Source organism: Desmodus rotundus, chromosome 3 (assembly GCF_022682495.2).
Source record: "Desmodus rotundus isolate HL8 chromosome 3, HLdesRot8A.1, whole genome shotgun sequence".
NCBI lineage: Eukaryota > Metazoa > Chordata > Mammalia > Chiroptera > Phyllostomidae > Desmodus > Desmodus rotundus.
In genome coordinates this window covers 200194807-200216627 of record NC_071389.1, presented here as the reverse complement: position 1 = coordinate 200216627, position 21821 = coordinate 200194807, and the positions used below count along the sequence as shown (strand labels likewise).

The window sequence follows — 21821 nt, the reverse complement described above, 5'->3', positions numbered from 1 at the left end:
GCCGGAGCTGGGACGGACTATGGAAGGGCGCCGCCCGGCGGCACGGCGGAGGAAGTGCAGCGGCGGTCCGGGTCCTTGTAGGGACCGCGGTCCTGACCCGAGGGCACGGGGACGCTGCGGGCGGTGGTGGAGCCTCTGTCCATCGCCTGTTTGAGGGAAGGGAGAGTGGAGTCAGGCCAGGCTTCAGCTGAGCAGCAGGGGCGCCTGAGACGTGAGGACTCTCCTCCTGAGCAGTGCCGTGCACGTAAGTGCGGTGCGTGCCAACAGAGGATGTCGAAGGCTTGGTACCAAAAAAAGTATGCAAGTATCAGTTTTTATACTGAGGACATGTTGAAGCACTGTGTTTGGTCCATCCGGCTCAAAAAGTATATTGTTGAAATTATTTGCACATCTTTTTACCTTTTTTTTTTTATCGGGGCCACCTAAAATGGTTAAGTATAAGGTTTGCATTAAATTTCTTCAGCCCTGTTGTAGAGACTGAGGCGTTAGGGACTGGCCCGTCCAAGTGGGTCCGCAGCAGAACTTTCCGGAGCTCCGAGGCACTTCTCCAACCGGTGTCTTCTCAAAGAATTTGATTACGCTCTCTAGTTAATGTTTCCCCGTGCCTCCCCCCATCCCACCGGGTGACGGTGCGTGACACAGACTGAGGGCTTGCCTCGTGCTCTGCACTGCCTTGGGCACTTCCTATGGTTGGTCGCACGCTAACCGTCCCCCAGTGGACGCTGCCCCTTGTCCCGGGGAGACTGCGTGGGGCTCCCCCACACTCATGACCCGGAGCCTTTACCCCATTTGCAACAGCAAGCCTTGCACAGCCCTCGTGCCCATCCTAGGTAACAGCGCAGAAACTTCGCTTCTTTAGCATGACCATTCCTCCTTGCTGTCCTGTGGGGTCAAACTGGCCTCGTCCTGCACCCGGCTCACCCGCCGTCTGCCCCTAGCACATCCACTGCCTTCCTCAGGAAGCCCATTAAATGGACAATGGGGCTCTGGTGAGCGGCAAACAGTCCCAGGACAAAGCCCTGGGGCTGGTGACCACAGAAACAGTTTCAGTCAAACGAAATGTAACATCTGAGCCTCGGCTGTGTTTCAGCTCAAGACCGGTGAAAGGGGACAGCCCTGCCACCACGCCCTCATGAAACCAGACAGGTGGCACTGACATCAGAACCTGACACAAGGATCAGCTGCTTTGTCCCATGGCCCCAGCCAATCAGTGGAGCCCATGCCCCGCCCGACTCGTCGCTGTGACTAAAGGTTTTTCCATGCCCCTCTGGCCCCCAGGAGCCTTCGGGGCAGCTGGGGTTCAGAGCACTAGCCCACCTGTGTCTCCGGTTGGCACCATCCACTTAAATAAACGTTTCCTTTCTCAGCGGCAAACTGGGCTTGGATGTGCGCGGGCAAACGAGCCCTCTAGTTCGGGAACAAGCACCGGCCACGTTTCCCCGCCCGCACTTGGATTGTGTCTGTCTGCACACACTTCTGGTGAGAATCTGCAGGGGATTCTCTGGTGGGAGTTCCCTCACGGGTGGACGCCAGAAGACCCTGGCGAAACCACTCTTCCTTGCTGCTCAGTGTCTTGCTGCCGAGAATGAGTAACAGTGCCTGTCCCTGCTCACCCGCACAGTGTGCCTCCCGCCCCCCTCCGTCTCCTGTCCCTCAGCCCACAGCCACCTTCATGACCCACATCCTTCCCAGACTCAGGGACAGAGGAGGCTCCCCTTGGAGGCGAATTCCCTCCCTGCAGTGCTCACTAGCCACCTCTAGATGGCGCCCGGAGAAGCAGAGATTGGGGCCACCCCAGGCCGGGGATCAGCGGACCAGACCTGAGGAAGAGATTAGGCTGCTGGGGCGGTGCAGGGTCAGTAGGAATGCATCTGTGCTTGAAGTGAGGTGCCTGGGCAGAGGCCCTCAATGCCTGCGCCCAAAGGATCCAGGGCTACCGGGTCCAGCAGCCAGCTCTGCACCCCTGGCATGGGGCAGCCAGGGAGCTAGGCCTGGGCACCCCCCTGCCTTGACTGCTGAGCGGTGTGCGGAGGGTGGTGGCCAGCAGGGGAGGAATCCCAGGCCAGCCAAGGCTGCAGAGAGGGGTCCCCGGTGCCAACGCCAGAGCCTCCAGCTGGCAGGGCTGCCAGCAGCGCCTCCCCTGCAGGGCTCCAGGCCGGCATCTGCCCGCCCCTGCAGCACCCCTGCTCCTCCCTCTTGTCCCCAGCTCTCTGGCCAAGAGGGTTTCCAGTGGACAGCAACCTCCCGCCCACCTCACCGGCCCATGCTGGGCTCCTCGGTCAGGAGTGACCCGGAGGAAATGGAGACGTGGAGAGCTAGAGCCACCCCGTCCCAGCCCCAGAGGTCTGGACCTCTTCCACGCCTCCTGGGCCTTCGCCCAGCTCCGCTGCCAGAAGACAACTGCGGGGTTACCAGCAGAGGGGGGGTCTTGCTCCTGGCTGGGCCACGCAGTTTATCCACCCCAGTGTCCAGTCTAGCGGTGTCCCCACTGGGAAGGCCTGGCACAGGCAGTGGCTCCGGAGGACATGGGAGAGGGTAACAGCCTGAGCAAGTCTCAACCCCTCTGTGGGCCTTGCCTTCCCCATCTGTGAAGCAGGGCCGAATCCCACCCTGGGTACCTCACCTGGATCTTCAGATCAAGGGAAGAAGGTGGGCAATAGGGAGAGGGGGAGGCGGAAAGGGAGGGAGGAGTGGGAGGGGCAGAGGGGAAGGGGGAGGAGGAAGGGGGGAGACTGAAAGCCCTCTCTCTTTTCAAACACAGGTGAGCTGTTGACAGACGCCCTCAGCCTGGGGCTCATTCCTGGAGCTGTCAGAACTGGGCTTGGCCCTGCGTCCCTGTCCCTGCCTGTGTCCCTGCCTCAGAGGATCTTGGGCTCGGGCCAAGGCCAGGGGCGGTGCACACCTGCTGCCCTGCCCCCGCCCCTGCCCTGCCTGTTTCCCCCTTTCCTCGGTCACTCTTGTCAGCCACTGACCCCAGACGCTCCTTCACGGCTGCCCGCCTGGGCCACACCCGGCGTCCAGCCAGCCACGGCCTGCACTCTTCGCAGCGTGGGTGGTGGCTCGGGAGCCCAGAGGCCGTGAGTCATCACACTGCAGGCGGCCAGCGGGCAGGACCGAAGGGGTCGCAGAAATGGGAAGGGAACCGGGAGCTGTTCCCCCCATACAGGACAACATCCTGCAAAGGCCGGAGCTTAAGGCCTAGCGCCCCCACAACGCCCCCGTGCTGGGTGCCCAGGACCCACAGCCTACGGTTCCCACGGCTCCCCTCCCCTCCTGTCCTGCTGTCCCCAGTCCTGGGCATCACGTCACCCTCTGTAAGCCTGGGACGACGCCAGGTGCAGCCCAACAGTTGGCAGTGGTGAGGTGGCCTCAACTCTCTGTGACCTGGGCTCCGCCCAGCCCCCTCCCCACCCTGTGTACCCACAAGGCTCTGCCAGAGCTCCACGAGAAAACACACAGGCAAGGCCTCAACGGGACGCCAGCGTGGCGCCAACAGTGGGGCCTGGCATCTCGGTGAGTCCAGGGACCGGGCGACGCTGCACTCAACTCCGCTAACTTCTCCCTGCCCCCCACCCCAAGACTGGCCTGGGCCTGCCTGGATAGGCCCCCTGCACACAGCGGGTCCTCTGCGCCCCCAAGACTCACTTTACACAACGCTGAAGCCCCTCCCCCTCCCAACACACACAGCACAACACACACCGCAGCCCGCCGCTCCTTTACAGCCACCACCAGGCCTGCCACTGGCCAGGAGCCCTGCGCCAGGCTGTCCGCAGGCCCGGCACGCCCGGCTCGGGGCCATGTGCCCCGGGGGTGGCGGGGCGGCCTGGCAGAGGAGCGTCCTGCGGTAGCCTCCTGTACGCCTGTATTCAAGCTCCGACCCAAGGTCCTGCTCGCCCCGGCCTGTCCCCTTCCTGGAAGAGGACGGGGGTCCAGAAACGGGGGTTATATTGTCCACGGAGTTGAAGCAGGACACAGCGCAAGCTCTGTGCACCTGGAGACTCAGCCCTTCCTGCCTGCTGCTCCCCAAGAAGTCAACACCTGTACAGAGAAAACAGGTGAGTGTCCCAGCCAGGAACGTGCCTGGGGCCTTAGCGCACCAGGGCCAGCAGGCACCTTCGGGTCCTCTCCCTGCACCTGACTTTGTGGGTGGCCAGGAGAGGCCCAGACACCAGAGACACAGTCGAGGCCAGGCTACACTCGGCCCCAGCCCCCAGTGCCCCCACTAGTGTGTCCTGCTGCCCCCCTCACGACAAGAAGCAGCCCCCCAAAGGGACGAAGGACAGAGGGCAGAGGGAGCGGCACAGCTGGAGAGGGCAGCCCCTTGGAAGGAGGAAGGGGGACCTCTCTCACGCTCTTCTCTAACCCCAGGTTCTTGGGTATTGCGGCGGCCACAGGGGCCGAGGTCAGAGGGACAGTCCCCAGAAAGACCGCCCCACCTCCTGACCCACAGCAGCTGTCCAGCAGAAGCCCAGCCCTGACCACTGAGACCCCGCTGCCCTCTGAATGCAGGGACCTTCGAGTAGAAAGCGCATGGGAGGCCCGGGGCCCGGGGGAAGCTGGGAGAGCCCTCTGGCCTCCTGCACCCCCACTCGCTTTCACAGGAAGTGGGCCCGAGGCCCAGCAAGGGGCCAGGAATGCCCGGTGGTCACCTGGACAGCCAGCAGAGCAGCCAAGACTAGAAGGACTCCCTGGGCACCCAACTAGGGTTCCTTCCCCACACCTGCTGTCCAAGCGTCCTGTAGGCCAGAGCCCCACATGGACAGAGAGGCAGAGACTGGCCTCAGGCATCTGCCTGCCCACCGGCCTCCAGGGAGGGGCAGTGAGCACGCAGCCCCAGGCGCAGGTGCTGAGCAGATTCAGGGTCTGGGCCCCAGACTCCAGGAGGGACAGGGAAAAGCGGAAGCGCACCATGTCTTGCTGGGCAGTACAAGGACCACCGACACGCAGGTCACCTGGGGAGTGTGTGGGGAGTGCAGGTTCTCACCCCCCACTCACCGAGTCAGGGTCTCTGGGGTCAGTGCCTCCCCAGCCTTCACTGTCCTTGGCCTGTGGACAAGCAAGAGGACGGCGAGCCAGGGTGTCCTCACGGCGCACCCCCTGTGGAGGCGCACCGCTGCGGAATTTTCCACAGCTCTCCCAGCCCGCTGGCAGGGACGCTGGCAGGGACGCTGGGCCCTGGCTCACAGTGGCTACCGAGCATCGCTGCCTATTCTGTTTCTGCTTCAGGCCCCAACGGGGTCACCTACCTGGTGTCACCCGAGGTGAGCCCAGCTGCCAGCTCCATGCCAGGGGAAGGCTGTGAAGGCCGGGCCAGGGCAGCCCAGGGTGACAGCTGCTTACATCGGAAAGATTTGCGAGAGTGTGGGACTTCGAGTGCCAAACCCGGGAAGTCCCCAGCAGGCAGGAAGGAGCTGGTCACCGAGGACGAACGGGCGACCTGGTGTGCTTGCCTCTCGGGTCCAGTTCCTGGCTGAGCTGGGCACTGGCCACCCGGCCAGGGAGAGAGGCTCCCAATAGGCACAGGAGCCGCTCCTCCGGCCTCAGAACACACCGCCTGAGCTGCGCAGGAGGCTGGGACCTCAGGTGTGCGGGACTGCCGCCGGTGGGATGCAGGCCATCTCGGCTGCAATACCCAGAAGACACCCCCCTGAGCGAGCACCTGCCGCATCCCCACCCTGGCCCTGGCCCTGGCCCACACGCTGTCCCGGACTGTCCCAGAGGCCTCGGGGCACGCCCGCACTCTGCGTCTGGGGTGTCGTCCGCCCCATGGCGTCAGGCGGTGGGTTTGGGGCCCGTGCGCACAGAGGACAGCTCGGAGACCAAGACATTATGTGACTTGTCCACAGTCATGCTTCTCCATGGGGTGACCCCACCCACCCAGGGGACACGGGACGCTGTTTGGAGTCATGTCTAATGGTGACAGCAGGGGGCTGCCACTGGCTTGGGCAGGAGAAGCCAGAGGCACTGCTAAATGGCCTACAGGCCACAGGACAGTCCCCACCGCAAAGAATGACCTGGCCCCAGATGTCCCCAAGGCCCAGGTGAGAAACCCTGGTGCAGGGCTCAGCCCCCCAGGCAGAGTCTGGACCGAACCCTGGGCTTCGGCTGCCAGGCTCTGCCATCTGCACCCCAGCATCAGCACCCAGGAACCAGATGGGCCTGCGGCTCCAACAGGTGGGGAGTCTCAGAGGGCACCCCTGCGCCGCCCTCCCTGGCCCTCCACCCCGCTCCCCTCCCGCCGCCCTGCCCTGCCATGCCATGCCAAAGGTGACCGCTCACTAATCATCCAGCAGGGACTCTGCTGACCGCACAGGGGCACCTGCTGTCTGGGGCTGCCATGGAAGGGACAGCCTGAGGTTGTCCCCGGGAGCAAGGATACCCCACACACAAATGTGGCCTTCTGGCTTCTGTTAGAAGCCCCAACACCCTGACCACATGGGGCTGTGGTTCTGTGTGGAGCGGAGGGGCCTTGCCGCCTTTTGACAAGCAGGTGCTGTCTGGCCTGCCCCAGTCCCCACCATGCCCTGATGTGTCCCAGTCAGGGTTTCTGCACACAACCCCTGGTTTAAATACAGTTTTGTTTCAAATTAAAATTGCTCCCTTGAGCCCCGGCCCGGGGGCTCAGTTGGTTGGAGTGCCGCCCCGATGAGCGCGGGTTGTGGGTTCGAGCCCCAGGCAGGGCGCGAGCAGGATAGAGCCAATGAATGCGTGGGTGGGTGGAGCGGCGGGCCCGTGTCCACCTCTCTCTCTCAAATCGATAAATTAGAACATAACTTAAAAATAAAATGAAATCATTCCACTGACTTTCCTGTGCTCGCCCTTTGTCCCGCGAGCACGTGGCGAGGGCCCGCACTTTGTCAGGCTCTGTGTGGGCCCCAGGGACACAGAGACAAGCACCCGCTGGGCTCCGGGACCTCCCGCCGGCGTCTGTCCCCTTTCCCTTCCCAGCCCCTCGGCCGGGGCACATAATCTGGTTTCCCTTTTCAGAAGGCTCCCTTTGGCCGCTGAGGGAGGGAAGCAGGAAGACAGACTTGTTCCGGGACGTGGGTTGGAACACCTTTTCCTTCTGGTGTGTTTAATTATCCTTCAAACAGGTCCAGACGCGATCGGAATCCCAGCTCCCAGCCACTGCGGCTTCCTGGTGGGAGGTGTGGAGGTGTGGAGGTGAGGTGCCAGCGTGAAGAGCCAGAGACCTGGGCTGTCCGAGAAAGTCCCCGGTCACCTTCGCCGGGACCGGCAGCCCGGTGTGGACAGGAAAGGGTCACACAGGACACACAGGGCGGCCTGCGCAGGGGCCTTACACACACAGAGACAGGAAGGGACCTCACAGGACAGTCTGACACGAAAGCTTCCTCAATAAAAGTAGGTCACAGCGGGTCCTCGAGTCCTACACTGAAACCTCCCCTGACAAAGGTCCGTCTTTGCCGCAACTGAGCCTGTCTGCGGTCTCTCTGCATCTGAGATACGCCACCTTGGGGTGTCAGGGCGACTTCCTTCTTTCCAGACCTGGGGGGCACTGTCTCCCCCCAGAGCGGGGGCCACAACCCCCCCCCATGTTACTGTTATCGCGCTGATTGTTCAGGGCTCCCAACCCTGCACCCGCAAACGCCGCAGAAGTACGCGTCTTTATCCGGTCCCGGAGGTCACCCTCCTTGGCCTCCTCCCACCCCCTCACCTATCACCAGGGGGTTTCACCAGCCTGTAAGGTACAAAGAAGGTGCAAAGCTGCCAATCTCCGGAGCAACTCCTCAGTCCGTTGAGATGTTGCTTCCTGGCAACTGCTGTCAGTTTGGCTCAAAGAAACTCATAAAAATTCCTAGAGGCACTGGCGAGCAAATGACCCCCGCAGGCCGGGACTCCTTCCTCTCAACACTCCCTCCCCCACGTTAACAAAGCCCTGGGGTGTCAGGGCATCCCACAAAGGGCTGAACGGCTCTTGCTTTGCTTTTTGTTTGATTGTGTGAGGATTTCTTGGATGTCTCCAGGAAAAAACAGACTGATTGCGTGCTCCCCTGCTGATGTGGGAGTCGGCCAGTTCTGGCTCAGATAAAGCAGGGCCCAACTCAACCCCGCCCTATGGCAGATGGGGCCACTGGGCCCCACGCCTCTCTTCTGTAAAATGGAGACTTCTGCTTTGTCCCCAAGGGAGGCCGTGAGGCAGGTCCCGACTGACGCAGAGCAGGGCATCAGGTGAAGGAGGGTCCCCCATTTCCCGGCTGTTTCCTGGCTGCATTTTCTGCAAATTCTGGAATGCCTTCTCCCAGGAGAGCAGTAATTATTGCCTTGGGCACCCGTCCCATCCTCCAGCGCTCCCCAGTTCTTCCCCACGGAAACAGGACGCCCTTCCCCAGGAGGGCTTCCCGCGCCTGGTGTGGCCGGCCCCTCTTCTAGGTGCTCTCAGAGTCAGCCCTGAGCCTGCCTGACGGTCTCGCCCACCGTGGACTCCGTGAGGGGGTCCTCGGCCGCTTGGCCCTCAGGCTCTGTCCCTGCCCCGTCTGGACCTGGCACCCGGAGGGCTCAGCGAACACGAGCTGCAGGATCGGCTGCATTCCTGCACTTCTTCGGGGGCCACTGCCCCTCTCTGGCCTCAGTTTCCCTGTCCATGAAGGGGGTGCAGTGAGCTGCTCTGGGTCCCCCGATTTCCCTGTGCACCGTCCTCAGGGCACAGCTCTGCGCCCAAAGTTCAAGTCCCGTCACTTCCCCTCCCTGGTCTTTGTGCTTCGGTCCCCACGGTTTCCAGTCTGCCCTTTCTTTTCTGCACAGTCTCCAGGCAGCGCCCTCTGGCCACCGCCACAAGCCACCTTCTCAGCAGCCTGTCTCCTTCCCCAGCGGCTGGTGTCAGCCATCCTCAGAGCCTGGCCTGCAGTTCAGGTTGTTTCCACTGACTTTTCTTCTTCCTCTTCTGTGGATCTGGGTGTTGTTTTGGCCTCAGTACTCCATCCCTTGTTCACATTGTGAGACTTCTGCATGGAGCACAGACTGTTTGCTCTTCCTCGTCAGGACGCCTTCCCGCCAGCGGGTGTCGTTTGCATTCAGCGGGTTTCTTTGGAGCAGGTTTCCCACTTTCTCAGGCGCGTCAGGCCCCAGACGCAGCCCCACCCCTCGCCCCTGTCCCTGGACACACCTGCCTCCCACCCCTGGTTAACACAAGTTCCTGGTGCCCTTGCTCCCCCCCCCACCCCCTGCGGCCAAATCAGGTCACTTGGCTCGTGGGCCTTTGCTTTTCCTCTCCATTTTTTTATAGACCTCAAATATAAAAAGACAAATAAACATGCTGGGTGAGCGATCCAGCCTCCTCTTATCGGCCTGGAAATCACAGTTGGCAGCTCTTCTGGGCAGCGGTGGCTTCCACTGTGTCCCCGCAGGCCTTGGGCACAAGGCCAGGTCTTCCCTCTCCAACATACCACTCCTCCCAACCAGGATGGATGAGGCCTCCGGCCAGATCCAGGCAGCGTCACAGATGTCCCCGGGAAGGAGGCCTCTCTGGGCACCCCTCCCCAAGCTCCTTAGCCCAGACATGGTGGCAGCTCCCAGCCCCTAACAGGGGTCAAGGCCGCCCTGCGTCATCCCGGAGCAGGCACTGAGCTGCACACGCAGGGAGGCCCCCGTGAGGAGGGGCCTCAGGCAGCATCCCCACAGCCTACCCGCCTCTGCCAAGGCCTGCAGCTCCAGCCCCCCACCCACCCCACCAGCCAACTCCCTCCGGCTGCATGGAGGAGGGGGTCTCCCTGCCTCCCGAGCTGCCCCAGAGTCCCCCCACAGGAGCTGAGGTGGACCCCCAAGGACAGCCACCTGGCCCACTCCGCCCCTGGAGAGGATGCCCAGAATGCTGCGCAGGTCACCCCTCGCCACTGGACCCCCCCGACCCAGACCCCTCACCTCCCCAGCACTGCTTCCTCAGCTGCTGAGAAGTCACCTGGAGCAGGGTCACCAGCCTCGGGGCCACGGACCAGCACCGGTGTGGGCCTGTGAGGAACCGGGCTGCACCACCGCAGCCGGTGAGCCTGAATGGGATGCGTTGGAGCCATCCTGGAACCATCCCCGACTCCCGGTCTGTGGAAAAACTGTCTTCCACAGAACTGGTCCCTGCTGCCAGAAAGGCTGGGGACCGCTGGCCTTGAGGCCTGAATGAGCTGGTGCTAAGCACAGTGGCGGGCAGCCTGTCAGGACCCAAACGAGGCAGTCACCAGGACAGGCCTGGGGCCCACAGGGTCCAGCCCCAGTGTGAAAATGGCCTTGGGGGCCTTTCCCTGGGTGCAGTGCTGCCCATGGCATGGGGGTTGCCAGCATCCCCGTTCTCTGGCCACCTCTGGGATTATTTTTGGGTGGCCCCACCTCACCCACCCATGGCCCCCACCAGAGGGCCACCCTCCTCCACCCAGCCCGGGCTGGGGCTCGCCCAGGCGGGCAGGTCTGGCCTCTGAGTCTGGGAGTTGAGTCTGGGTGGGGCAGCAGCAGCTCCGGCAGGACAGCCCTGGTGCCCTGGAGGACCGGCCGGACCGCTGTGGGCACAGGCCAGGCGCGTTCAGGCTTCCATGAGTGCCCTTGAGGCCCTCCCACGGTGGTGAGACACAGGAGTGCGCACCCGTCCGCTGGCCGTTCTGTGTAACTTGAGCAGGTCGGGCTGCTTCCCCAGGCCTCAGTCTCTCCCTCCGTCAGTGAGTGGATGACGCCCACGTCCAGCGGTTATTATCCTCGGGGTCACGTGTGCTGCGTGGAGACAGGTGTTTTGTAAATCATCAGCCTACCCTCCCGGTGCTCGGCCTCCTGGGGCCCCGGACATTCCTTCCAGGCCGTCGGCCTCGACGAGTGGCCGCTGGAGGCCCCTCCTGCAGAGTGGAGAGGGCAGAGGGCGGCTTTCCTGGAGCCCGTGCGGGCGCCCCACCCAGGATGCCCTGGTGCCGAGGCGTGTGGCTGACTGAGTGGGGAGCAGGCCGGGGCGGATATGCAGGCAGCTGTCACCATAAACAAGGCCTCCTGGGGCAGAGAGAAAGTAGGTCAGAGGCCTTGAAGAAGACGGTGCTGTAAGGGGCAGCTGGTGCCCAGGCCCCCACTGGTGGCAGGAAGGGCCTCTGGCATGGATGTGCCAGTGGCTGGTACACTGGGAGTGTTTGGTGGCGATGCCATGTGCCTCGGCAGGACCTCGGGGTCCAGGCAGCCCGAGTGCGAGGTGCCCTGGGTTGGCAGCGGGCGGGTCAGAGCTGGCCAGAGATCCGGGCCACAGCCCCAGCCTGCAGACCGGAAAGGGGCAGATGGCAGGGCCTGACTGATCGGCGCTCCTGGCTCGGGATTGAGCCCGGCAGAGGGCTGGGGCCCGCTGTGCGCTCAGCAGGCCAGCAACAGGTAGGGACACGGCTATAGCAGGTGAGGCTGGCATGGCGGCCTGGCCGGAAGCCCCACACCGAGAGCTGCCTGGGAGGTGCCGCCGTGAAGTGGGGCCTGTGAGGCGAGGGGGGCGCGGAGTGGGCTTTCCGGACAGACCTGTAGGAAGGGCACTCAGCCAGGGCCCCTCATGGGAAAGATGCGTCTGCCAGGGCCGAGGTGAGCGAGGTGGCTGGGAAGCCATCGGGGCGCTGGGGCATTTGAAGGCTCGAGTTGACAGTCCTTTGGGCAGATGCCTTCACAGCCAGCTCCACACACAGCTGGGCCCGGCAGCTGCCTCGTCCCTCCCGTGTCCCCAGGGCTGTGCTCAGAGCCCTGGGCCTGAGGCCTCCCAACCCTCCCCCATCCAGCACACCTGCAGCGAGCGTGTCTTCTGAAACCCTGGCCTTCACGATTACCTTCTCCCCCGGGGGGAAGCCTGAGGTCTTGCGTTGCCCAGGCCCCTCCCAGCTGAGCCCAAAACCAGAGCCTCCCAGGTGCCAGGCCACTGTTCTGCTTTGCCAGGGTTGCAAAATTCCACGAACCGGGAGGCCTAACTATCAGAAATTGTTTCCTCCCGGGTCTAGTGGACAGAAGAGGCTGGAGTACAAGGTCAAGGTGCCGGCAGGCTTGGTTCCCCCTCTCCTGGGCTTGCAGAGCGCGGACCTCTTGCTCCCCCATCCTGCCGTCGACCCTCATGCGTGAGCACCCCAGTGTCTGCGGGTCCAAATTTCCTCCTACAAGGGCCCCAGCCCAACTGGATCAGGGCCCACCCACTGCACCTCACTCTATCTTAGGCACCTCTTCAAGGACCCCGTCTCCAAACACAGCCCCATGCTGAGGTCCTGGGGTGAGGGCTTCACACAGAATTTTAGGGGGTCATAACTCAACCCTAACTGCCACCACTGAGAGCCCTGGGCCTGGCTGGTGAGCTTGGAGCCTGCTGAGTGAGGCAGTGTGGCGGGCCCGCCTTGGGGCTCCCTGGTGTTTTAGAGTTGAGTTGCTGTCCCCTCCACAGAGCTCCTTGAGGGCAGGGTGGGGTCAGAGTCCTCTCTGGGTCCCCCACTCAGAGGACAGGACTTTTTATGAGCCGAGGTGAGACATTAAAGGGTCTCTCAGTGAATAACCCTGTAGGGGCGGAGGAGCCTCGCCCAGAGGGGCCTCAGAGGGAGGCCAGGCAGGGAGACTGCGTTCCGCCTGAGCCCCCGCCGGCCAGCCCTTTCCTGCCACCCTTCTCGCGTGCTCACACGCAGCGCTGGTTTCCAAAGAAGTCTCACATCCACATTTCTGGAGCATCAGGGCAGCGGCGTGGGCGGGTGGGCCCAGCAGGGACACGAGGCAGGCCTTGCCCTGGGTGGGGCTGGGGCTCCCAGCCCACCTTCAGCCCTGCCTGCGCTGTCGCCAGGGCGGCAGACCTGCAGTGGGCCGGACACCCAGGGAGGGTGACTCACAGGGAACTAGCAGCTCAGGGTCTGCACATGGGTCACCCTGTGCCAGGCACAGGCGACCGGGACTCAGGCTCGCCCTTCTGCCATCTGCAGAGGAGGCTCCCACCGGAGCCAAGGAGACGCTGGGTGGGGCAAGGAGAGCTACAGGGCCCGGGGGTTGGGGCCCCTACAGCCAGACCTCCACCCCCTTCTAAGCTCTGTGCCTTTGAGCATGTTACTGTCTTCTCTGAGCATCCTTCCTTCTCTGACAAATCTGGGGCAGGCGCACTCTGGGCTGACAGCCCGCCGCGACTGTCTCTGGCCCCGGGCTACAGGGGACAACGGGCATGTCGCCATGGAGCTGAGGAGGGCGGACGCACTCCGAGGGCAGGCTGGAGCCCCGCTGGGGTACCTAGCAGAGGTCCACTTGGCTGGGTGGTCAGGGATGACCCCCTGCAGACAGGGGAGGGTTTAATCTGGGCTCAGAACAGCAGTTTCCTTTCCTCAGGCCTGCTCAGGTGGGGGGCTCAGCTTACTGCACCCCCACTCCACACCCCACTTTCTCCCAGGGCCCTAGGAGGAAGCCCCCCTCCTCCAGGTGGCCTTCCCTGGCTCCAGGGTTTCCTGGGGCAGCTCACACCCCAGCATCCCCCCTTGCAGGCAGGGCTGGGCTGGGGGCTTGGGGGGTGGGGGAGGGGGCAGGGGCTGTGGGACCACCACCTGCTGTCTGCAGCCTCCATCCCCAGGGGACGCATACGGCACTCCTGTGGGCAGTACTCCCTGGCAGGCCCCTGAGCCTCGCCTCTGCTACCTGGGACAGGACATGGCTCCTCAGGCGGAATCTACCCTCAGCCTAGGGATGCAGACACGCGGGGACCCCTGGACCCAGCCGGCCTGGTTTGAACGCCAGCTCCATCCCTTACTGCGGAATCCCCAGGGCCTAAATCTGTCCCCACAAGCAGTGGGGACACCGCAGCCCCTGCCTCCACAGGCAGTCGTCAGGATGGGCCTACAGCAGAGGAGAAGGCGGTGCTTCCACGCTGAGTGTGCTAGAGCCCACAGCTCCCGCGGGTGCTCGAGGATGGCAGGGCCGGCCCAGCCCGGGAAGGGTCCCGACGCCTCACGTCACGTGCCACCTACGGTCGCCGCATCGAGACTGGCGTGGGTGCCCACTGGCAGAGCCCGCCCCGCCCCAGGCCCCTGGCCCCTGGCCTCCTGCCGCCTCCACTCGACTCCCCCACGCAGCGTTTCGGCGACGCCCGAGGCCCCGCCTGCCACTGCGACCCGCCGCGGGGGCGTTGCGGAGACCCTAAGAGAGGCTGCGAAGGGGAACCGCCTCCTTCTGAGCCGGAACCCTGCGGCCGCGTCCGGGCCTCGCAGCGCGGACCCGATCTGTCCTCGGGTCCCCACGCGACCCCTCTCATCGCCGCGCCCGGTCCCCCGAGGTCCCCTCCGCCCTCCCGGGCCCCGCGGCCGCCGTGCGTACGGGGTGACGCAGCGCCGCCCGCCACGCGCCCCGCCCGCCCCGAGCCGCCGCCGCCGCCGCAGCCGCCTCGACCCGGCCGGGCTCCAGGGGACGCTAACGGTCCCGCGCCCCTCGGCGTCCGCGCCCCAGCCCGGCCGAGCCGGCGCCCAGGGCAGGCGCGATGGGAGCGGCCGAGCCACTGCGCTCGGTGCTGTGGGTGAAGCGACAGCGCTGCGCCGTGAGCCTGGACCCGGCGCGAGCGCTGCTGCGCTGGTGGCCCTGCCCGGGGCCCGGAGCCGGCGTCCCAGGCGAGGGTGAGTGGTTGCCGCCGGCCCGCGGCTCGGCGGGGGTCCCGGGGGCGCGCCGGACGCAGAGGGAGGGGGCCGGGGAGGAGGAGGGGACTGGGGAAGCGGCGGGGGCCTGGGAGGCCTCTGGCGGGCGCGGAGAGTGTGTTCACTGAGGGGACAGAGTGCCAATTACACTCGGGGGATGGGGTGACAAAGAGAGAGCCTGGCATGTCGACTGGGAGGGCAGTGGGATGTGATCCGGGAGGGCGAGGCGAGAGATGGTGACCGCCCGCAGGTCGGTGTGTGGCCAGAGGTGTCCGTGGCACCGCATCGCCGGACCGACCCACGGATGTCTGAAGGGCACTCTCGGCGGGAGGCTGATGGGAGGATCCCGCGGGGGCGCCGCCAGCTCCGGGGCAGAGGCTTCCCTTTCCGGGATCCAGAACGCAGAGGCAGCCTCGCAGGGTCCGGCGCTCGTTCTGGGGAAAAGTGGAGGCCCCTGACCTGTTCCGGGTGTGCTGGGGAATGGGGTTGCTCTGGTGCCGGGCTGGTTTGGAGAAATGTCATTTAGATTAAAAAAAAAAAAAAAAAAGGAAAGGCTGCAGCGGCCGGGCCGCTGTGCAGTGACTGGGTGCACACACCAAGGGCAGGCTGTCCAGGGCGGGAGCGCAGCGCCGGATGGGTGGCAGGGGCCTGTCCCAGAGACGTCATGTGACCCTAGGGAGGGGGGATTCCAGCAGGCCAGGCCTGGACAGTGAGGGGGCGATGGCCAGGCGGGGGAAAGCCAGGCTGGGGAGTGTGGGCGTGTTCTGTTCCATTCATTTGTCCTCTCCAAGTTGTTACTGAAGCCTGTCCCGCAGGGCGGGAGCTGTGCAGCCAGTGCCTGGGAGAGTCCCGGCCGAGCGGCGCGTTTTCCACCAAAGGGACAGACAAAGGGGCACACACAGGCAGGCAGGTCTGAGGAGTGGCGCCTGCAGGGCGGGGGCCTCAGTGACCCTCACTTCCACAGCGGGGGGACCAGAGACCTGGACAGGCCTGCACACGGTGGGGAGAGGGTGCAGGCAGGGGGGACATCTAGTGCAAAGGCTCTGGGGCCCGAGAGCAGGGGGCGCAGAGGCGGAGGGGAAGCAGGCTTTTTGCAGGGGCTGAGGTGGGGGCCATGGACGCCCCTGGACGACTCCGTCCAGCGTCACACTCTTAAAGGGCCCCTGCAGAGAGGGGACACGGGGGGAACGGGAACTGCTGTCAGGAGGCTGTCGGCCTGATACAGGCCGGAGCAGGGCTGGTCTGCTTGGCCTGAAGAAGTGGGGTGCGGGGACCGCGGTCCAGGTTTGTGGCCCACTGGAGTCACTGGGGGAGGGGCAGGGATTCACGGTTTCAGTTACTGGGGTGGGGGTGGTGGAGGTCACGTTTTGGGGTACCTTTCGACCCCTCAGGGCAGGTGCAGGTGTGGTGGTGGGTGCTGCAGGCGCTCTCTGACGCTGACCTTGTGGGTCTGCAGGTGGGGCAGAGCTGGATGCTAGATCAGGCCAAGGTCAAGGGTGGCCTTGGACCCATAACCTGGTGGTTTCTGGTCTTGGAGTCACCAGAAGCCCTGTGTGCCGAGAGCTTGTCTGTGGCTGGGTGTCTGAGAGTTCACTCCTATAGGGTCTTTCCGATGTCCCCCTGGGGGAAATGTCACGCTTTGGTGTCACCGTCCAGCCTCCTGGCACCCCCCGCCCCGGCCCCCATGCCCAGTTTTTGCTCTGTGATGCTCAGGTGACTGAGCCGGGCCCCATGCTGCGGGCTGTGGAGCTTGTCTGTGGATCTTGGGGCCTAAGGCTGACCACACGCTGCCCTCGTGTCCTGTCTGACGGGTCACCTCCGGGCCGGCCATGGCGGGTCCCTGCAGGACAGCCTCCTCTACGTGCAAACAAGAGAGCTTAAACCACAGGCCCAGTGAGCGTCTGAACCTGGAGGCTCGGGGACCCAAGTCCAGTCACTGTGCCTGTAACCAGCCCCAGGTCCGGCCACGCCAGGGCCAAGAGGCCACGCGGGATGGCCAGGAAGGAAGTCACTCACCGCCCGTCTGGGGCTTCGGCATCCTCAGCTGGTTACTAATATGGCTTCTGGTCACCAGTCCTGCCTTTTGTGGGGTGGCAGCGTCCACTTTGAGGTCTGCTTGTGTGGGCAGACTGCCCACCCCGCAGCTGCCGCCCTCTCCCCTGGACTGGCTGAGGCTCTGCTCCATGAGCCCTATGGCACTTTTGTGCAGATGTCCTGGTGGGCACCCCCCACACCGCCCTGAGGCTGGGCCCCAGCTGGCCGACTTCCCCCATGGGGTGAAGTGCTCCTCGCCTGTGCTCCCCCACATCCTACACCATGCAGACACACAGCTGTGCCAGCTCTTTGGGCTTCCTTCTAACTCTGCACCCCAAAAGGCATCAGGCCCCCCGTGGATGGTTCCCTGCTGAAGGGCAGGGGGCAGACCCTCACCTGTCCACGGGACACTGATTCGGTCAGCACAGTGCGGTGCCCAGCCCTGCTGCCATGCCCTGCCCCAGGTGTGTCCAGAGGTGCCCAGACGGACTGTGGCCTGGTGGGGAAAGGGGCGGAGGTCATACAAGAACAGCTCTGGGCAGACGGCCACCATGGAGCTCCAGGGACAGGCAGGGGAGGGGTGACATTGAGACCTCCCCCTCTTAAAAGGACAGAGAAGGGGGCCGAGCCAGGGTCCTGCAGGGGCTGAGCTGGGAGTGGCCACTTAGGATACTTCAGCCGGTCCTCCACCCCGGTCTCTCCCTGCTCTGGGACGGAAAACTGGAAGCCCAGCCTTGACTGTTCCTCAGGAACGTGATTTGCAAAGGGAGCTGGTTCATCATCTGGCCCGGGCTGCCCCGCCGGTCGCTGTGGGGGCACGCAGCTCGGCATCTGGGAGCTAAAGGAACTCGGCAGGCGCTGGGTCTGTCGCACCCAGAGAGGGCTGCTCCCAGGAAGCCCCAAGCCAGTGCATGCTCCCGGGTCGGAAGTGGGGCTGGCTGAAAACAGGAAGCCTGACAGAGGCCTCTCTGAGCGCCCTGTTGTGCTAGTTGAACTTGAACAGACTGAAACCATATCTGGGTTTCACCCCGGACTTAAGACTCTGAGTGGGTTCTCCTAGAGTTGGGACTGGGAGCAGTGTGTGTATGTGAGGCGGTTGGCCTGGCGGGGCGGGGGAGGGGGGCAGGAGTGGAGGCATGGGCACTGCCCAGGCTCCACCTTTGAGGGAGGACCCCCCTGCTTCCGGAGCCCCACCTGGGGTGCCCGAGCCTGGCGGTGAGGGTGAGCTCCCTAAGCAGGTCACAGCTGCCGTATTTACAAAGCGTGTCCCCGGCACTCCCGGCGCAGCAAGCCCGAGAGCCCCGCGCGGGGCCGCCACAGGGAGAGGCGCCCAGGCTCCGGGGCTTCCTAGCAGATGTCAGGCAGAACAGCTGCCCTCCCGGCGGGTCTCTCCAGGCACCTGCCTCAGTGGCTGTCAGACCGCGTGACTTTGCAGCAGCAGAAAAACCGCCATTGTTCTGAGATTATTCCAAGGTGAGCTGGTATTTGTTATTGTCAAATAGGTCAGCAGCATTTCTTAAAGGGCCAGGGAGCAAATGTTTTAGGCTTCGTGGGTCACAGTTTCTCAGCTCTGCTGTTTGGGCAGAAACCAGCTGCCCAATGAAGGCGTGTGGCTGTGTGCCAATAAAACTTTATTGATAAGAGCAGGCAGCTGGCTGGACCCAGCCTGCGGTCTGCTGACCCTCCTCTAAATCACTGTTCCCGAAGAAGGAATGGCAATGTGACGCGTACCAGCAGCTGACCCAGATGGCCCAAAATTCCGTGACCTTCCACACAGAGCTGGTCATCTGGAAGAATGGCCAAGGCAGTCTGGGGAACACACTCCTTCGTTCGGGTTCTGACCCAGCCGTGCACTTGGCTGTGAGCAGAAAGCCCGCCAACACGGGACAGAGCGAAGCCTCGGAGGAACAGCGCAGGTGTTCGCAGGCTGACCCCCGGAACTGGGCCGTGCGCTCCTCTCCAGCCAGTTGGGTGCGGCCTGCCCGCGTCGGCCCAGGTGTGAAGAGAACTCGGGAGCACACACAGCGTGTTGGGCCGGCGGGTCTGTCTCACCTGGTGCTCCGCGGCATCTTTGGCCTCGTGGGCCCGTCCGCTTTAGCGTCCCCTGTCTTCCCACTCTGCTGGGTGGTGCCCGCGTGTTCAGGACCGAGGTGCCTTCGCTTGGGACCGACCCTGCCCCTACGCGCTGTCCTGCTCTGTCCCCGGCAGTCTGCCCCGAAGTCTGCGGCACCTGCTCTTTCCACTGATGCTTGCACGTCCGGGACCCCTGCTTCCCACTTGTCGACGTCGCTCGCTTTGGCGCGAGTTTCCTTAGACCACGTAGAGTCGAGCTGTGCTTTCTCATGAACTTGGCCGGACCCTGTCGTTTTACTGTAAACTTCGGTCTGCCGTTGTGTTTTTTGTTTTCTTTTTTCCTTCCTGTTTTCCATTTCTCCTTTTTCTTCCTCCTGCCTTCCTGTGGATTACTTAAAACGTTTTTAGAATTCCATTTTGATTTATCTACATGTCTTCACTTGTTGTAGTGCTGCTCCACGGGGAGCCGTGGGCGGCTGCCCCAGTGTCGGCTCCCACACACCTGACCCGTCCGGGTCTCCCGGGCAGTGGCTGCGCCTGGATGAGCGGGGTGCGGAGACCGCGCCTCCTTCTGCAACACCCGCTCTCCCCGTTCCACCACGCACTGGTCCTGCCTCCTCCCCACACGGGAAGCACATCTGTGTTACAGTTTTCTCTTCAACCCTCACGCGGAACTTAGGTCAGGACGGGACGGAAATCCCATTGTGAGTCCCCGTGTCTTTGCTCACCGTGGTCTTCCTCCCTTCTTCCCGGGGGCCTTCTTCCCACTGCCTTCAACTGCTGTTGCCGGCAGGTCTGCCGGTGACAAGTGCTCTTGGCGTCCCTTCACCTGAGGACGTCGTGGTGACCCCCTTGCCGGGTGTAAGGCTCTGAGTTGACGGCACTGGAGGAGCATCGCGCCCCTTCCTCTGGCTTCCGTGGTTTCTGAAGAGAAGTCCACCGTCATCTTAACTCTTTCCCTCTCCAGGTAAAGAGCTGTCTCTGTCTCCCACTGGTTTAAAGATGTTTTTCTTAGTGTTTGATTTTCAGAAGAGTGGCTGCAATGTGTCCCGATTTGGATTTATTTGGGTTTGTCATATCTGAGGTTATCTCGCGACAAATTTAGGGAGCTTCCGGCCATTTTTTAGTATGTTTTCAGCCCTCCTTCTTTCCTCTGGGAGTCCAGGGACAAAGGAGATGGTCTTTTGTGATTGTCCCAGAGGTCCCTGCGGCCCTGCTAATTGTTTTGAACCTACTTTTCTCCGTTATTCAGGCGGAGTAATTTCTATTGTTCGATCTTCCAGTTCACTGATTCTTTGCTCTGTCCCTTCATTCCGTCGCTGAGTCCACCCGTCTGGGTTCTGGTTTGGCTATTGTATTTTTCAACCCTAAAATCCCCACTTGGCTCTTTGAGTCTTTGCCGCTCTGCTGAGATCCGACACGGCTTTGTCGTGCGTGATTCTCGTGAAGCGCACCCACCCTGGAAGCTCTAACCTCTTTCTCAGGCAGCACCAACATCTCTGCCATCTTCGGGCTGACATCTCGTGACCGTCTTTTTTTTTTTAAAAAAAGATTTTACTTATTTTTTCTTAGAGAGGTGGGAAGGGAGGGAGAAAGAGAGGGAGAGAAACATCAGCGGGTGGCTGCCTCTCACGTGCCCCCTACTGGGGGCCTGGCCACAACCCAGGCCTGTGCCCTGACTGGGAATGGAAACAGTGACCCTTCGGTTCTCAAGCCGGTGCTCAGTCCACTGAGCCTCACCAGCCAGGGCTGACTGACTTTTTTCACTCGTTCTGAGCCTGTCCTGGCCCTGGGCGTGGTGGCGAAGGCCCAACTGCCACCTGGATGTGCTGGTATCGTTGTGAAGCTTTGGACCTTACTCACCCCTCCCTGTCAGCTGACGTTCCCCGACACTGGGCGCCTTCGGGGAAGAGGGGCTCGTCGCTGCCACGTGGGGGGGGCAGTCCAGGCTCCCGGGGTTGTGGACAACCAAGGAGGGGCTCCTCGCTGCTGCCCAGGGGGCAGGAGTTCCGGCCCCTCGCTGGGCCCCACTGAGCCTCCCTGGCTGGGAGGAGTGGGCCCCCCCATGACTGCTCCCTGCAGGGTGTCCGCCACCTGGGTGGGTGGAGGAGGGTAGTGGGGAGAGGCCCGACCCTCCAGCAGGTCTCTCAGGACACCGCCTGGTGAGGAGGACGAGGGGCGCCTGCTGCTGGGGAGGTGGAAGTCTAGCTTCTGCGCCATCTCCACAGACCCTGCGGGCAGTGAGGCTGGTCACCAGCTGGCCATGGCGGGGTTGAGGGAGTTCCAGCTCCCACCTCCATCCACCCAGGCCCGGAGTGTTGGGGTGCCTCCTTACACCCCCAAGGGCAAAAGTCTGGGCTCCCCGTTGGCCTGGGCTGGCGTGTGGGGGTGGAGCCAGTGTCTTCCGTGTCTGCTGGAGCAGAGGAGCCTGGCCTAGGGTTTTCTGTCTTGTTGGGCTGCCCTTCCCTGGGCCTCTGGCCGAGGGAGCCCGCTACTGGGGGAGCTCTCGCTCATGCCCATTGGCGGTGTGGCTGACAGCTCCTCTGACATCCAGTCCCGAGGTCTCTGAGGCACAGGAGCCCTAGGGCATGCCCCCTCAGGCAGGTCCCCCCAGCCCCAAGGTCCCCAGGGTAGGTCCCCTTCTCTGCACCACGCAGTCTCGTCCTGTCTGGGTGCGTGGGGAGGAACAGCGAGAGCACACCCGCCCACCTGCTGGGGGCTGGGAGGGCCTGCGCAGCCTTGAAAGTCTGCTGCCTCTCGTTCTTCGGGCCGGTTCTTCCTGCTGACCTGTTTCCACGCCTGGACTCTCCTCTCCTACCCTCTGCTCCTCAGCCTCTCTAGTGGCCTTTTTCTTCAGATGCCATACTTTCAATTCTAAACTTTCCACTCGGCTCCTTATAGCTTCTTCTATCTTTCCATCCATTTTGAGAAGGTTTAGCAGCACCGCACGGAGCGTGGTGGAGTGACTACGTAAGGGATGTATGGGACCCTCCCCTGCCCCCCTAGAGTCTGGGTCATCTCAGATGCGGCACCCTGCGCACCGTATTTCCTGAGACCATCGGCGTTGCCGGGTTCTCGGTATTTTGATGAGTTTTGGATCCCGGACAGTTTGATTATTGTGCTGTAAGA

General features: G+C 63.2%; 1 protein-coding gene and 1 long non-coding RNA gene across 7 annotated transcripts in view; both read left to right on the top strand.

Moving 5' to 3' along the window:
- The first annotated feature begins 1892 nt into the window (after positions 1–1892).
- LOC139440812 (uncharacterized) lies at positions 1893–6794 on the top strand. 2 transcript variants are annotated; one of them, XR_011651063.1, is made up of 3 exons: positions 1893–2649; positions 2762–4055; positions 5227–6794. It is a non-coding gene; the product is annotated as an uncharacterized lncRNA (long non-coding RNA). The 2 variants fall into 2 exon arrangements; XR_011651062.1 differs by having other exon boundaries at positions 4369–6794.
- Positions 6795–11202: 4408 nt separating this feature from the next.
- The window catches only part of CERK (ceramide kinase), a 32101-nt gene continuing 21482 nt past the window's right edge, over positions 11203–21821 (top strand). For 2 of the 5 annotated variants that reach the window (XM_053919753.2, XM_053919752.2), the window contains exon 1: positions 14314–14567. In XM_053919753.2, coding sequence (XP_053775728.1) covers positions 14435–14567 — 133 coding nt within the window. In that variant the 5' untranslated portion in view covers positions 14314–14434. Of the gene's footprint in view, positions 11344–14313; positions 14568–17122; positions 18093–18324; positions 19397–19485; positions 19660–21821 lie in introns of those variants that run through there. The other 3 variants (XM_053919754.2, XM_053919756.2, XM_053919757.2) reach the window with 3 other exon arrangements.